We start from the raw sequence: 17,113 nt of genomic DNA on the forward strand, positions 1-17,113 counted from the left end.
TTGTGGGGCGGGACCGTTTGGATAGCCACAACACCCCATTGGTTGCCCCTTAGTTGCCAGGGCAGAAATTTGGCCTGTTGGGTTGTCTATTGGCTACTGAGGGGCTCACCCCCAAGCCCTGGCAACCTGGACCATGTCCTTCCTTAATAGGACGGCACGGAGCTCGCCACCATTTCCCTTCACAGCAGACCGGAAGTCACTTTTTCTGTTTTCATGCCTCAGTTTAATCCATCTACCTTATCTTACTGGACTTCGTCAGTTTCTTGCAATAGCCTCCCAATGCTGATAACGCAGATATTTAGGCCATAGCTGTCAACGTTTCCCTTTTTTAAAGGGAAATTCCCTTATTCCAAATAGGATTCCTCGCAAGAAAAGGGAAAAGTTGACAGCTATGATTTAAGCTGCTGCATGTCATTGGGAGCTTTCTTTTTCTTCCGACGTGCAGCGGATCATCCTCCCTCCCTCCCTATATGTAGGGCTGTTCTTTTGGCCTTGTTATGCCTGTCTAGGGGTTGTCTTAAAGACCAACTAAGTTAGTTCTTGGTATGAGCTTTCGTGTGCATGCACACTTCTTCAGATATCTGTATCTGAAGAAGTGTGCATGCACACGAAAGCTCATACCAAGAACTAACTTAGTTGGTCTTTAAGGTGCTACTGGAAGGAATTTTTTTGTTTTGTTTTTTTGTTTTGACTATGGCAGACCAACACGGCTACCTATCTGTAACTAGGGGTTGTCTGTTTTGGAGCAGGGGCCTGATAGGAATTTTGCCATTTGGCCGATTGGCTGGTGCCTCTCATTTTTGGCCTACCGTGTAGCAAATCGTCACAACTTTGTAACTTTGGTGGTTAGGCATTGGTTCGATGTTTCGCGGAGGGGAAGTGGTTGGCTGCGCCTGCTCCCCCATTGCTGCTGCTAGGGAATTCCGTTAAAGGAATCCAGGGGCTCACTTTGCTTTTCTCCAAACCCTGTCAGGGGGCTAGGGCCATGCCAGAGTCCCTGGGAGTATCTGGGGTGAGCTGTGAGACTGAACCCAGCTTCGTGCTCCCCCAGAATGCTTTCCCTTACTGACTTCTGGTGGTGCCCAGTTGTCAGTCCTGTTCCTGCTACAGTTCAGGTTCAGGCAATCGGGAACCATGCCTAAACAACCACTCACAGGCTGTAATCAATAAAGTTGTGGCCAAAATTATTGCCAAAAACCTTAAACTAAATTTCTGTGTCTGTTAGGTATTTATTTTGGGGGTGGTTTGGGGGGTCTTCGCACGCAACTTTATTTCCCTGGAATGCCATGCCCTTCTTATGAAATATTGGTTCATGAGCTTGCAATGTAAACTAACCCAGCATGGACCGTTCGCAAAACGTCAGCCATTGGGTAGCGCTGATTGCATTTGCATACTCGGTGCCAGCTATGCAGAGTCTGTCAATAGGCAAACATGCCGACAGCATGCTTTTATTTGCAGAGCCGAGGCGGGTTATTAACTTTATTCTTTTCCGTTAAAAGAGGTGTGGAAAATAGCAGCTAAACTTAGCACCCATGAGAGAGGGAGAGGTCAAAATGAGTGCCCTAAAATTGACCAAAATTATTATTCCCTTCTTGCCGACAAGAGAGTCAGCAGGGTAGTAAGAAATAACTTAGAGAGAGAGAGTCAGCAGGGAATGAAGGACTTTTGCTGGCCTGTTGTTAAAATTCAAATAGTAGCCACACGGTACCCAATAAGGAGCTGCCAGCTGATTCCCCCAGAATGTGGAAGACATTTGGCAGAAGAACCTGCCTTGTCAATAATATGGTACCAAGCTTAAAAGGTAAAGGTACCCCTGCCCATACGGGCCAGTCGTGTCCGGCTCTAGGGTTGTGCGCCCATATCACTTAAGAGGCCGGGGGCCAGCGCTATCCAGAGACACCTCCGGGTCACGTGGCCAGCGTGACGAAGCTGCTCTGGCGAGCCAGCACCAGCGCAGCACACGGAAACGCTGTTTACCTTCCCACTATAAAGCGGTACCTATTTATCTACTTGCACTTAGGGGTGCTTTCGAACTGCTAGGTGGGCAGGAGCTGGGACTGAAAGACGGGAGCTCACCCCACCGCGGGGATTCGTACCGCCGACCATGTGATCGGCAAGTCCTAGGCTCTGAGATTTTACCCACAGCGCCACCCGCATACCAAGCTTAGTGTGGCATAAAAGAGCTTTTCTTCAGAGGTTGCAGGAGAGTTGAGGCATGTCTGGTTGAACACACAGACACTCTCTACCCTACTCAAAGCAGGGCTGTTGTGTACAGCCCCACACCCTCTGTACCGGTTGGGAGATTTGCGTGTTGAGACCCTGCAACCACCCCCTTGTTGAAGAATAAAACATCAGAACGCAGATATTAGGTTAATGTTATTGGGCAAATTTTGGCCACAACTTTATGGATTACAGAATGTGAGCGGTATTGGCTTAGGCATTGAATGGACCCGACTATATCTGACTCCTGCCCGTTGCGCAGGGAGTCCGGTAAGGGCAAACCACCGGAAGGAGGAGCCCCGTTGATGCAAACCAACTCAAGCTCCCCCCAGGGTTCCCAACAGAGTTGTGTCATGGTCCTAGCCCCTCCCTGGGCTTCGGACAAGATCCACACCCCTGGATTCCTTTAACGGAATACCCTTAAGCTTGGAGGGGCAGGTGATGGCCACACCTCCCCTCTCCCATCACAAGGTCAAACAATGCCTAACCGCAAAACCTTACAAAGTTGTGACGATTGCTACGAGGTAGGCGAAAACCAAATGGCTCATGCCAGTTTGCCAAGTGGAAAAATTCCTACCAGGCCCCTCAACAGCGACCAACTGAGGTCCATAGCAAGGCCAATGAAGAATACCTGCAAAAAAAGGGAGGGACGGAGATTGAGGAAGCGAGCTGAGAGAAAGCTCTCTGGCTCGCACCTCTGTTTAAATGGGCCCCAGCCATGCGCACACACCCCCAGCCAGAGGATTGGCTGGCTGGTTGCTGACATAGCCGGGATCCTCCAGGCAACACGGGACTTTGTTCCCCGCCCCCGGAGGAGAGTGGGTAGCCACGTGGTCCACCGCAACTCCTCCTCACAGTGAAGTGGAGCGGACATATAGCCTGTTTGGGCCTCATCCCTGAAGAGGGCTTGTCCTGTCCCACTCCTGTGCCATGTGTTTGCAGCAGCTGACCTAATGACTGGAAGTGGTCACTGGAACCATATAGCACCGATCCTAAAAGAACTACATTGGCTCCCAGTATGTTTCCGAGCACAATTCAAAGTGTTGGTCCTGACCTTTAAAGCTCTAAATGGCCTCAGTCCAGTATACCTGAAGGAGCATTTCCACCCCCATCATTTCAGCCCGGATACTGAGATCTCGCTCTGAGGGCCTTCTGGCAGTTCCCTCACTGGGAGAAGTGAGGTTACAGGGAACCTTCTCAGCAGTGGCCTATGGAATGCCCTCCCTTCAGATGTCAAAGAGATAAGTAACTATACAACCTTTAGACAACATCTGAAGGCAGCCTTGCATATGGAAGTTTTAAATGGTGTTTTATTATGTTTCTGTATATGTTGGAAGCCACCTGGAGTGGTTAGGGCAACCCAGTCTGATGGGCGAGGTACAAATACTATTATTATTATTATTATTATTATTATTATTATTATTATTATTATTGATGTCAGGACCTGAGGTTCATTGCATGAATGGGGAAGGGCCATAGCTCAGTGGTCCAGCACCCACCTTGCATGCAGAAAGTTGAAGGTTCAGTCCCCAGCATCTCCAGGTTGGGAATGTCTCCTGCCTAAAGCCTTGGAGAGCTTTGCCATTAGTCAGATAGATGGATCAATGGTCCGACTCAATACAACTCGTAATTGGGGAGGTTTTGCATTGGGAGACCATTTCTGATATAATGTGCATCTCCTGCAGTAGCTTGGGACACAACAGAAATGAGACCATATGCCTTGCCTTCCTGATTTGGTATGTTTCCAACAATTACCATTGGAATTAGCACCAGTGTCAGGCTTCGGGGAATTGGCTTACTCACCCATGGCAGTAAATAAGAAGATCAAACGAAAGGAACGTCTTAGATTCTTTAATAATCAAAGTGAGAGACAAAAGAACATGTCTCCCTAGAAATGGCGGTGCTCCCAACTAAGGCTAACACCCCCTCCATCCCTATTAATCTACGTCACTCCTAAATCTTGTAATCTGAGCTTGTACCTTCTGTGCTTTCTGTTCTGAGACTTTCTGAGATCTTCTCGACTTTGGGGAGGGCGGTGGAGGAATGATGTCCAATGACTGTGAATCTGTTAACCCTCTCTCTCCCAATGTATCTTCTCCTAGCTGTTCCCCATCCAGTGTTTCCCAGTTTCTGCTTTCTGAACTATGCCCCTCTGCAAACCACTGTTCCAAGTCTATACTGTCTTCCTGCTCCTGGGAAGATGCAGGATCCAGATTAGGGGAGGGGGTGGCTCCTACCATTCCTCCTCAGTGCGGCCCTTCTCAACATGGTCCCTGACAACCAGATATATTTATTTACTGAATTTATATCCTGCCCGTCCTCCTGAAGGAGCCCAGAGCAACAGACACATCCACAACAAATTATTTTTAAAGTAAAATTCTAAAAGTAATTAAAACATTCTCTTGTTCAGTGATGTCAGGGTTGCCAGGAGCAGTGGCCTTCAGCCCTGGGTAAGCAGGGATGTTCTCAAATTCCTCCTGAAAGTCAATAATGATGGAGACCATGGAGGGCATACCTCAGACAGAGAACTGCCACTGAAAAAGTCTGCCACAGAGTGGAATGGATCAGAATAGCTTTCCGTAATTCTATTTCCAATTTTCATAAGGTGACCCTCCCCATACTTAGCATTTAAATCCTAATAATTAGGGATGATGGGAGTTGTAGTCCAAAAAAAAACCAGCTGGAGGCCCAAGTTTGGGAAACACTATTTAAATGCTAAGTTTGGGGAGGGGCCCCTGTGTGGGTTTTTTTCTGGAAAAAAATCAAATCAAATCTCCAAAATGGTAGTAAAGTAGAAGCAGTAGCTATTTGGGAGGGAATTTCACAGCGTTCTGATCAAGGACAAACTTAAAAAAAACCAGGCTTATTGGCCAATTTTGTCCGGAGCCAGGAGACGATGAGAGCAAAGAAACGTTCTGCGTGGCTCCTTTTCCTCTGCCGCATTTCACATTGCTTATTTCTTTCGCTCAACAGACTGGAAAGACTACGATGGCCGAGAGCCTAGGCACAGGGGACAGGTCGAGGCTCTGGAACGTTTGCTGCAGCAGGTTAGGGCATCTCGTCCGAGTTACAGTTGCCGAGGTAAGGATAAAGTATCCTCCGCGGGGTAGGGCACCAGGCGAAGTCTCCGTGGCGCCTGTAATTTTAGCAGCTTCCTATCTGGGCCATACTGTCTCATTCATCAAGAAAGAGAAAGATATTAATATTGGCCCATCTGGAATCACTTTAGCAGACTATCTCGCTCTTCTTGCCTCTCCCAATTGGCAACGCGGCAAACATTTGAAGAGAAGCTTTCGCCAAAGCCTCTCTCTCATTTTTTTTCTCTCTCTCTCCTGCCCAGTAAATTGTTTCAGATCACAAACGCCAATTAATATGTTTAAAGACTTCCTGGCAAAGACAGATAACAGGCCTTAATGGGGCTGGTAATAATAATAATAATAATAATACATTTTTATTATTTCAGAAAACCCGGCTCAGGGTGGCTAACAACAAATTTAAAACACTTAATTATTGCAACAAAAAACAGCATAAAATACAGTATAAAACTGAATCACAATCAATTCAGAATTCAAAAATCAGTTTAGGGGGGAAATCCATCCAATAAACATTAGATGATCACCAAGGCTAGCTGGCTAAATTAGTCCTATTTGGGCCAGCGAGGGGACCAGGGGAGAATTAGCTGTGGTAGTGCCATGTTTTTGTGGAGCCTTGGGCAAGAGGCGGGCCATGGTTCCTTCGCACCCCTACAGCATGTGAAAAAAGAGGCGTGGCCCCAGAGCATGTACAAAGTGCTTTCCCTGACCATTGCATGTCCGCAGCCAGCCTCTCACAGCAAGTGCTATAATAGATACCCACCAGCAGGGAAAATGGCAGCAGGGTTCAATGATGAGTAAGGTAAAGGTAAAGGGACCCCTGACCATTAAGTCCAGTCGTGACCGACTCTCGCTTTATTGGCCGAGGGAGCTGGCGTTTGTCCGCAGACAGCTTCCGGGTCATGTGGCTGGCATGACTAAGCCGCTGTTGGCAAACCAGAGCAGCGCACGGAAACGCCATTTACCTTCCCGCCGGAGCGGTACCTATTTATCTACTTGCACTTTGATGTGCTTTCGAACTGCTAGGTTAGCAGGAGCAGGGACCGAGCAATGGGAGCTCACCCCGTCGCGGGGATTCGAACCGCCGACCTTCTGATCGGCAAGTCCTAGGCTCCGTGGTTTAACCCACAGCGCCACCCGCGTCCCTTAATGATGGGTAATTTATGGTAATTTTCTGACTCCACCCATTACTGCTGCTGGCCGTGGTTTTAACTCTTAATATTGTTTGCTACAACTTTTGGACTGAACGAAAGCAGTGTGGCTGCTGCCAGCAAAACAGGTGCTATAAATTCTCTAGGAAGCAATTCCAACTTGTAATGAAAAAGAGGCACCCTAATGAGTGCGGGGGAAAAGCAAAATTGCTGCATTTTAAATGAAACTGTCTCCCTCGTTCCCTTAGATGTAGAGACAGTTTAAAGCCCAGCAAGTTCTCTGTTCTTCATTCACGGGAGACAATGTGCCTTTGAAAACCAGGGCAGCAGCTTGAGATACGTTCCAAAAGCCCATGTTCTTTGTGAGCTGTTGAAATGCGATTAAATATTTTTAATTACCTCCCCCCCCAAAAAAATATATATATAATGTTTTTCTTGAAATTATGGCTTTGTGACAAAGGAACTTCAAACCCCACCCCCCGCTTTATTAATAGGAGAAATCTGTAATGAGTTCTGATTGTCTTCCCCTCTTTACTGTCTCGCCTTGGCAGATTCTGCACAAGGAGCCCTCGATTCTTATGTGTGCAAATATGCAACAATGCAGACTAGCAAAGGTCTGCGTGTTCCTTTGCTGTAACTATGGCAACATACGCTCAATGTGAAAATGCCCTTTTGAAAAAGGAAAGGAATGTTGCATGGAAATAAATGCTTCTTTTCCCCCTTCCCTCCTCGCCACCTTCTAATTAGGGTCCCCGTAAAGCAATCTGTTTTATAATGCGTCCTATTGAAAACCATTCTTTTTCCTCGCTGCTCTTTGTTATACTTTTGTGGCGCCTGCCACGGTGATGTGCGAACTCGCTGTAGTAAGCATATGTGCGATTTGACATTCTGAAATGCGTTACGACGGTGGTTGGGTGAGCAATTCGCACCACCTCTCTGGTGTAACCTCGACAGGAGTGAAAAGCTTTTTCAGCCTGAAGACAACATTGGATTTTGAAACACTGACCCAAGACCATATATCATGGTGGGCGGGGCCAGAGAGGAAATCTGGCGGAGCAGCGTACATAAATTTTATCACTGTGCAGCAAGCTACTTTCTTTTCCTTCTTTTGAAAATGATTTTTATTTGATTTTACAAGCATAGAGTTATAAGATCCCCTCCATGGGTCTTATTGTCAACATTTTCAACTGCATATTATTTCATAATCCATATTTTGTACCTATCCATATTGTCCATAGTGTTTGTTACTATGGACAACATGCTGAGAATTTCAAATCAGTTTTCTATAACCTTTCCCAATCTAAAAGTTGAATATTGTGCCCCCAAGTCCCTCGCCCAGTGTATCATTATGGATTTAACCTGTTCATCTTTTGTATACCATTCCAGGGCCCTAGTCTCTTGTGACAGAGTGTTCCACCAAGTCGGGGCCGGTACTGAAAAGGCCCTGACCCTAGTTGAAACCAATCTAACCTCCTTGAGGCTCGGGACCTCCAAAATGTTGTTATTTATGAACCTTAAGGTCCTCCGCAGGGGATACCAGGAGAAGCATTCTTGTAGGTATGAGGGTCCTAGGCCACATAGGGCTTTAATGGTCAAAACCAGCACCTTAAACCTGACCCTGGACTCCACCTGGAGCCAGTGCAGCTGGTAAAGACAGTTGGATTGCACCTTGCAGCCAAGACCTGCAGCCAAGCTTGTGCCAAATGTATCGTTCTGTTTTCCTTTGGACCACTCCAGCAAGGCTGAGAAGGTGATCTTGTCATCTGGGCTTGGCTTCACACCCAGATGCGCACTCCATTCTCTCTCGAGACAGACAGATGCCATCAACAATGTATCATCTCTGTTTGGGCATCTCCTTTGCACAATTGCACCTGCGCGAGAGGGGAGAGAGCAGCAGCCCTGTCAAGTGTCTTCATCACGCAGTCCGCACAATTCTCCTGTGTTCTGTGGGTCACCTCTGAAGAAGAGAGGCTGCTTTAAGCACATAGGGCCTCTGAACAGAACTTATATCAAGTTGACCCTAGGAGACAACGATGTAAACAACCTCACAGAAACATCGCCAGGAAAACCTTTGACAACTCTGGCATCCCGGCTGCATTTTAGAGGCTCTGCAAACAGATCTGCTGTGGCTTTAGAATTCACTTTGTAATTTGCCGTTATCCTTGGGAGAGAGAGAAAGAGCTTTGGTTTCCAAAGTTTAATCTCCGGTGGGGGAAAACATGGATGATTACAAGCAACAAGGTCACCCATTTGTCTTCATAAGTAGCGTAACCAGGTTACTACAACTACAGATTGCTTGGCATTGTATGGGCCTAAGGTTGAAGAAGTTTTTTCCTCCGCCCAGCCCAGCCCAGCTTTCGTCCTTCTCCAATCATACATTTCAAATCAACTCTTTGTAGTTCAACGTATCGTTGCGATGATCTAGGGTAGGAAGGGGAGAAATCAAAACTTTTCATTGTAATGCTTACCCTTTGTTTTTTTGTTTTGGTTTTTTTCGGTGGCACTTGTCCAGCAACATACTGATGGACTAAGTCCGAAGCTAATCCTTAAAAATGTTTGAATAGTAATTTGATATGGGAGCTGCGGAACCAGCCCTTACCTCATTTGGCAAAGGGCAGAGGGGTTGGCTTTGGACGGCAGGCTGTTTCAAGGCAAGGTTGGAACGGAGGCAGAGCTAGCCCACATCTAGGGGCCTATTCTTATTACCCTCTCTGGGCATGACAGCCCACAAGCCTTCATCAACATGTGGGCTGGCTTTTAGCTGTGCTGCTGCATGCTAAGTTATATGAATGCTGGTGTCCTGAACAGAAACCAGCGCAGAGCAAAGACTTTCATGTTGCAGTTGCAATAGGAAGTCGGTGGGCAATATTGCACAGCTGCTCCTGTGCAGATTATCGACATTCTTATGTGTCGAAATGTTGTTACAGAGAACGTTGGAATACAGTGGTACCTCGGGTTACATATGCTTCAGGTTACAGACGCTTCAGGTTACAGACTCCACTAACCCAGAAATAGTGCTTCAGGTTAAGAACTTTGCTTCAGGATGAGAACAGAAATCGTGCTCCGGCGGTGTGGCAGCAGCAGGAGGCCCCATTAGCTAAAGTGGTACTTTAGGTTAAGAACAGTTTCAGTTTAAGTACGGACCTCCGGAACGAATTAAGTACTTAACCCGAGGTACCACTGTACAGTGGTACCTCGGTTTACGAACTTAATCCATTCTGGAAGTCCGTTCTTAAACCCAAAACCGTTCTTAATCTGAGGCGTGTTTTCCCTAAGGAGGCCTCCTTCCGCCAGTGCCCTTCCACTGTTCGGATTCCGTTCTTAAACCAAGGTATAGTTCGCAAACCAGGACACTACTTCTGGTTTTGCAGAGTTTGTAAACCGAATTGTTCTTAAACAGGACTGTTCTTAAACCGAGGTACCACAGTACTGGAATGCTGGAAACATGTCTGTTTCTCAGATTTTGAACCCTGGGACACATCTCTCTCTCTCTCTCTCATCTATCTATCATTTATCTATCTATCTATTTTGACTTAAATTAGGGACACACTTCTTTCTTAGGCCCTGTCCACATTAGAGATGAAAGAATCTGGTAATTTTGGTTCTCCAAATTTCTCATTTTTCCAGTATTAAAATCAGTTCTTCGCATTTCTGCAGAAATATGCATTTCCCCCCTAAAATCCTCATGAAAACTACATAATCCTAATGAGAACTACATATCTTTCAAAAGACGTTTGAAGGCAGCCCTGTATCAAAAAGTTTTTAATGTTTGATGTTTTATTATGCTTTTATATGTGCTGGAAGCCACCCAGAGTGGCTGGGACAACCCAGCCAGATGGGTGGGGTATAAATAATAGAATTATTATTATTATTAATTATTATTATTATTACAATGGAAACATGTCTCAGACCAGCAGACTTGGGTCAAGGTTTGCAGACGAAGCTTGCCCCAGTGCAAGGTTTCCCAAACGTGGGTCCTCCAGCTGTTTTTGGACTGCAACTCCCATGATCCCTAGCTAGCAGGACTAGTGGTCAGGGATGATGGGAATTGTAGTCCAGAACCAGTTGGAGATCTAGGTTTGGGAAACCCTGTCCTAGTGTTTAAAGCAGGCATAGGCAAAGTCGGCCCTCCAGATGTTTTGGGACTACAACTCCCATCATCCCTAGCTAACGGGACCAGTGGTCAGGGATGATGGGATTGTAGTCCCAAAACATCTGGAGGGCTGAGTTTGCCTATGCCTGGTTTAAAGGATCATGTAGGCCGTCTCATCTTTGCTGGCTTGCTTCTCTTTCCATCCCTACAGCCTCTTCCACTGCTGCTATCAAGTTTGCTCTTTAAAATTTGCCCTCTATGAATGACGCCAGACCTATTTTGCCAAACCTCCGATTTATCTTCCAGACATCTTCCCAGGATTCCCTTCCCTCTCACTTCCCTAGATCATTTATATTGTTGGTTTTAACGCAGTGAGACGACAAAGCCAAATTATATGGACCACCTGCAAACCATCTTCTTGAGCTGCTTAGCACAGAACAGGTTTTTGAGTGTTTCTTTGGAGGGGAGCGAAAATGAGCTCAGCTTTCACTAACCGGGTGCCCTCCGAATGCCCTGGTTTGCAAAGGCTACTCGATGGCCCAGTCTTTGCCTAATCTTTGCGCTGCGCTGCTCACTTCAGCCTTTGCACAAAGGTTTTTTTCTGCTTCTGTGGCCTTATCATTTATTGATGCAGCTTTGCATCTGCATATCGTTTTGCTGCCATGCAATTAGTACCATGCCACGTTATTTATTACCTAATTAAATGGCAGGCCATTCAAACGCCTCCTCCCCGTGACTCCCAAATTATTATTATTACATATATGTGGCCATATAATCCCACGTCGGTATTTCTTGTCCCTGTTTATACAAGATTGTAAAAACAAAAGCAATCAACGGGGTGGAAATAATTGCCACAGTTTTTGTATGCAGATCATTTCGCAGTGGCCGTTAAAACGCTGGTGGAGTGGAGCCAAACCATTTGACTAGCGAAACGGGTTGCTTTCCCCACTTTAAATCCACCCTGTTTATTTTAGTAGTATGATTACTTGATATTTCTTGATGTATTAAGTTGCGTTCTCTTCAGAAAGATAGGACTCCCTCATACAGGCATGCTCCTAACTTATCTGAGGTTGCAGGCAAATAACATACTTAAAACTCATTTGCTTCCAAGCTAAGAGTAAGTATGAATGATCCTACCAAGGCAACTATAGGGACGCGGGTGGCGCTGTGGGTTAAACCACCGAGCCTAGGTCAGCGGTTCGAATCCCTGCGACAGAGTGAGCTCCCATTGCTCGGTCCCTGGTCCTGCCAACCTAGCCCTTTGAAAGCACACCAAAGTGCAAGTTGATAAATAGGTACCGCTCCGGCGGGAAGGTAAACGGCATTTCCGTGTGCTGCTCTGGTTCACCAGAAGCGGCTTAGTCATGCTGGCCACATGACCCGGAAGCTGTACGCCGGCTCCCTCGGCCAATAACGCGAGATGAGCGCCGCAACCCCAGAGTTGGTCATGACTGGACCTAATGGTCAGGGGTCCCTTTACCTTTACTTACCAAGGCAACTGCTACGTAGAGTTGCCATATTTCAAAAAGTGAAAATCCAGAATCTCCACGCACACAAAATGAAGTTTTTGAGATATTTTTATTTTATTTTATTTATTTTAATTTTATTAACAGATAAAACACATACATGTACATTTGCACAATACACATACACAACACACTACCTTATTTTCATAACATAAAACATACCTACAGTACTCTATATAATACCTGCCTATACATACCTACACACCTACCCCACACGGACACCTACCAAGTGTCTTGACTTCCAGCTATTCTTGTTACTTTATTTTTCCAACTAGCTTAAACGCATTTCATTATTTCTTTAATCTCTTCTTCTATCTTGACTTTCGCTCCTTTCACTCTAATCATTTTCTGGGTTCACTCAATATCTGTCAGAAATTCTACTTTTTCCACATAAATTTTGATGTATTCCTTAAAGATAGCCCACTCCTTATTCACTTTTTGTGCCATATCTCCTCTTATCCTCCCTGTTCGTTTGGCAATATGGAAGTATTCCATCATTTTAGATAACCAGTCTGTTTTAGTTGGGACGCTGCTGCTTTCCCGATTTTGGGCAATCAATAACCTTGCCGCCGTAGTTGCATACATAAATATTGGTCTGACCGTTCTTTCTTTTCATCTGACATGATACCTAGGAGAAAGGATTCTGGTTTTAAGTTTCTGAGATATTTTTAAGGAAATTCACCAAAAAAAAGCACTTCTGACGTGGATGTGGGAATGTTCAGGGTGGGAGGAGAGGATATATGATGAATTAATATGTGATGCTTGGCAGGGGGTTGGACTCGATGGCCCTTGTGGTCTCTTCCAACTCTATGATTCTAATATCCTTCCTAACTTGCGCTAGCAAGTTCCTTTACTTAGCAGAGTTTACATTCCCCTTTTTACATGCACAGCAGATAGCTGGTTGCAGGCTCGTGTAAGCCTCTCACTATTATACAATTATACAGTCTGTCTCAGATTGAATTGTACGTTCCTAGTAAGTTCCCTTGAATCCCTCTTAAAAGAATAAAGACACCACAATCTTATTCAAAGTCAATAAAAGAAGTTTCCTTACATCAGTTCACAGTTGGATCCCTGAAGGCAGACTTAGTTACAAATATGTACATGTGGATCTACCCCATATGGGGGGATAATCCCAGGAGGAACAGGAAGTTTCGACTGGCTGAACCAAACACCCCCTTGCATGGCCACTCTAGGAAAACAAGGAATGTTGTATTTGACTACCTCTCATGGATCACATCCCACAATGAATTGCCATACATCCCAAACATTTTCGTGATTTTCGGAAATTCCGTCCAAACACTTATTTCCAACCGACAAATCCCGGATGTGTCGAGGAAAACCCAGACGTATGGCAGCCCTACTGTTATAACTCCCCCCCCCCCCAAAAAAAATTAACCTCTGTCACCAAAACATTTTGGTGGCCAAGCTATTCCAGGAAGGGAATTATTTATCAGCATCTGAATGTTCTTTATATTTGCATTAGGATAATGATGCTAAATTTATGCCTCATTTCTATCTCCTTTTCCAATGTGCAAATTAGGGTGCAAATGTATTCATATTCTTTTAATTAAAAAATTGCTGAATGCACATATGGTTTTGGACCTATGTGTTCAGAATTGTTAAGGAGAGGCAGTCGGATGCCTCCTTCCATGTGACAAGTTTAGGAGAAATCTCTTTTGAGAATTCACAAAAAAATAGATGTCAGGGTTACCCCCCACCCATCTTCTTCAGCAAAGAAAGGTAAGCCTGACAACATTTTCAAATTTAATCTGGATCCTCCTCGTGCAACCTTTGATCTTGCCAATCAAAACAATGGGGCTTTGGAAAGCGGAATAATCAATCTGCCACAGGAAAAGGATTCAGTAGCTGCTATCTAGTTATTGTTCCTTTCCAGAGCAGACAAATTGAATAGTGAGATCTGCCAGGGTACATGATGCTCCTGTGTGTCCTTTACATTGGCATTAATGGAGAGTGATTGCTACTGGAATTTGGTTGCCCTATATTCTATCACTCAAAGTGCAGTTTCGGAGCACGGCATGAAATAAGTTTTTTAAATGGGGGGGTGCCTTTTCCAGACCCAATAAGTGTCCCTATTTTCTAGGGACAGTCCCCAGATTTCCAGAAGACATTTGATCCTGGAAGGTACAGTTTTCCTTAGGACACCCCTATTTTCAGCAAAGAAATGTTGGACAGTATGGAGGTATGAGACCCCCAAGCCTTCCTAGCTACATCCGCTTCATAAAATAGTAGATGGGACCCTGAGAATCATCTAGTCCAACCCCCTGCAATGCAGGAAAATGCAGCAGCCCCTTATAGGAATCAAACCTAGAAACCGGAAACCTAGGCATTATCAGCTGTAACCAACTGAGCTATCTCCTGCCTGGGCCAAGGAGATAAGTAACTATACATCCTTTAGAAGACAACTGAAGGCAGCCCTGTGCAGGGAAGTTTTACTGTTTACTGTTTTATTATGTTTTTATATATAGTCGTACTTCGGGTTAAGAACTTAATTTGTTCCGGAGGTCCGTTCTTAACCTGAAACTGTTCTTAACCTGAGGTACCACTTTAGCTAATGGGGCCTCCTGCTGCTGCCATGCAATTTCTGTTCTCATCCTAAGGGCAAAGTTCTTAACCCAAGGTACTATTTCTGGGTTAGCAGAGTCTGTAACCTGAAGCGTCTGTAACTCAAGGTACCACTGTATGTTGGAAGACACCCACAGTAGCTTTTGGGGATATCCTGTTCAATAACAACCATTTTATTATTTATTATTTATACCCCACCTATCCGACTGGATTGCCCCAGCCACACTGAACATTTTAAAAAATCTTGCCTATACAGGGCTGCCTTCAATCCACTGGCAGATGAAGGGGGCGGGGGGTGGTTCGCCCTGGGTGCTATCCCGGTGGGGTGACATTGTGGCCGCCCCGCCTCTGCCCATGGGACACTTGGTGCTCGCCACGCACCCCCGGGACACTCATCGCTCTTCGCGCATGCCCCGGGGCACACACCACTTGATGCACACACCTCTGACGCATGCCATGCTCTCTGTGGGTGGCGTGCTACGCCCCCTGAGGCGTGTGCCAGCCATGCCCCTGGACGTACGCCGCTCCAGGTGCCAGAGCAAGTATTTCCCTCACTGCTTCAATGTCTTTGAAAGGTTGTATAGCTACTTATCTCCATGGTTCGGGGGTAGGGTTGGTGTAGTGGTTAAGAGCAGTAGACTCGTAATCTGGTGAACCGGGTTCGCATCTCCGCTCCTCCACATGCAGCTGCTGGGTGACCTTGGGCCAGTCACACTTCTTTGCAGTCTCTCAGCCCCACTCACCTCACAGAGTATTTGTTGTGGGGGAGGAAGGGAAAGGAGAATGTTAGCCGCTTTGAGACTCCTTTGGGTAGTGATAAAGCGGGATATCAAATCCAAACTCTTCTTCTTCTTCTTCTTCTTAGGTTGCCACCTGTCCTATATAACACAGGATTGTCCTGTATTTCAATGTAAAATGCTACTTCCTGTATTGAAACAGCTTTGTCCTGTATTTCAGGTGGTTTCTCTCTCTCTCTCTCTCTCTCTCTCTCTCTCTCTGTGCCATGTTAGGGGTCCTCTCCAAATGCATGTGTAAAATGTCATGTATTTAAGCTCTCGGTAGCCAAGCAGACAGATTTACAAATTCGTGTCTGTGTGTGTGTGTGTGTGTGTGTGTGACAAATTCCAGAGGGGCCACCCTGTTAAGCTGCAATGGATTGCTTTGAAGTCACTTCAGCACAAGGTGGGGGGGGGAAATCGTTCCCCAACTGCCCCACCCCACCCTATCCTGTATTTTGCCAGAACAAAGGTGGCAACCCTACTTGGGGGTCACATAACTCCATACCCTCAGGTGAAAATAGGAACTTCCTACCACACCACATTTCTCCGATGGAAATAGGGACATTCTAAGGAAAAGTGGGACATTCTGGGAACAAATCAGAAGGCTTCTGTAAATCCAGGACTGTCCCTGGAAAATAGGGACACTTGGAGGGTCTGTGGTCTCAAAAAAATAAATAAATGTGCTGCCTAATATTTCTGTAAAACTCAAAATCACACCTCTCTCTTTCTTTTCTGTTATTCGTTTGTTTATTTTCATTCGCGTCTCCAGATAGTTCTAAATTGCAGAACGCAGGTCGCAAGCAATCTGTCTCAAGAAGCCTGAAGCACCTCTTCCATTCTTCAAACAAGTTTGTGAAGACTTTGAAAAGGTTTGTCTGGTGTGCCAGAATCTGAACTATGTAGCCAGAGCTCCCAAGAGCTTCTCTCTTACGTAAGCCTAGGCCTGATTTCAGAAAGTGCTCAGCACTGAGAAAGAAAAATATTGAGTGCCAGGGCAATAGTCACGTAGAAAAAGGCTTCACCAGATGACATTGGTGAAGCAAAGAAACTCACTGAGGAGCAGACGTCCTCTGAGAAGGGTCAAGGCATGGCCTTCAGATCTTACGGGATTCGGTAAATTAAAAGTCTAATTTGGACCGCAGTCATGGCTTCCCCCAAAGAATTCTGGGGGCTGTAGTTTTATAAGGATGTTGAGTGTTGCTAGGAAACCCCTATTTCCCCTCAGAGCTACAATTCTCAGAGCTGTTTAGAGACCAAACCCTCTTCCCAGGAAACTGGGAGTTTTAAGTTGGGGGGGGCGCAGGGCATAGCAGTCTGAACAACTGTAATCACCTTTAATAATCTGCTGTTTCCAAGAGTTGAGGGAATCATGCCATTTTTGTAGGATATTGCTTTCAATGTCTAGCGCAGAAGGCTGCAAAACTGGGCATACTTCCCTGGGAGTAAGCCCTATTGAAGTCAACAGGATTGTATACCCTCCAATATTTCTCCGATGAAAATAGGGATATCCTATTCCATCACCATCATAATTTTATTATTTATACACCGCCCGTCTGACTGGGTGGCCACAGCCACACTGGGCAGCTTCCAACATATATGAAAACATAATAAAGCATTAAACATTTTTAAAAAACTTCCCTATACAGGACTGCCTTCAGATGTCTTGTAA

At 45.6% G+C, this 17,113-nt stretch overlaps 1 protein-coding gene and 1 long non-coding RNA gene across 3 annotated transcripts in view; one reads left to right on the top strand and one right to left on the bottom strand.

Annotated features, from left to right (window-relative positions):
* Positions 1 to 17,113, bottom strand: part of LOC309363074 — a 674,350-nt gene that overhangs the window by 603,384 nt on the left and 53,853 nt on the right. The gene's annotated exons all lie outside the window — the stretch shown is intronic.
* ANKFN1 (ankyrin repeat and fibronectin type III domain containing 1) overlaps positions 1 to 17,113 on the top strand; it is a 119,796-nt gene that overhangs the window by 44,644 nt on the left and 58,039 nt on the right. For both annotated transcript variants that reach the window (XM_081898534.1, XM_081898535.1), the window contains exons 7-8: positions 5,194 to 5,301; positions 16,214 to 16,313. In XM_081898534.1, coding sequence (XP_081754660.1) covers positions 5,194 to 5,301; positions 16,214 to 16,313 — 208 coding nt within the window. The remainder of the gene's footprint in view (positions 1 to 5,193; positions 5,302 to 16,213; positions 16,314 to 17,113) is intronic.

The sequence above is a fragment of the Podarcis melisellensis genome (assembly GCF_964234715.1).
Source record: "Podarcis melisellensis genome assembly, chromosome: 2".
Lineage (NCBI taxonomy): Eukaryota > Metazoa > Chordata > Lepidosauria > Squamata > Lacertidae > Podarcis > Podarcis melisellensis.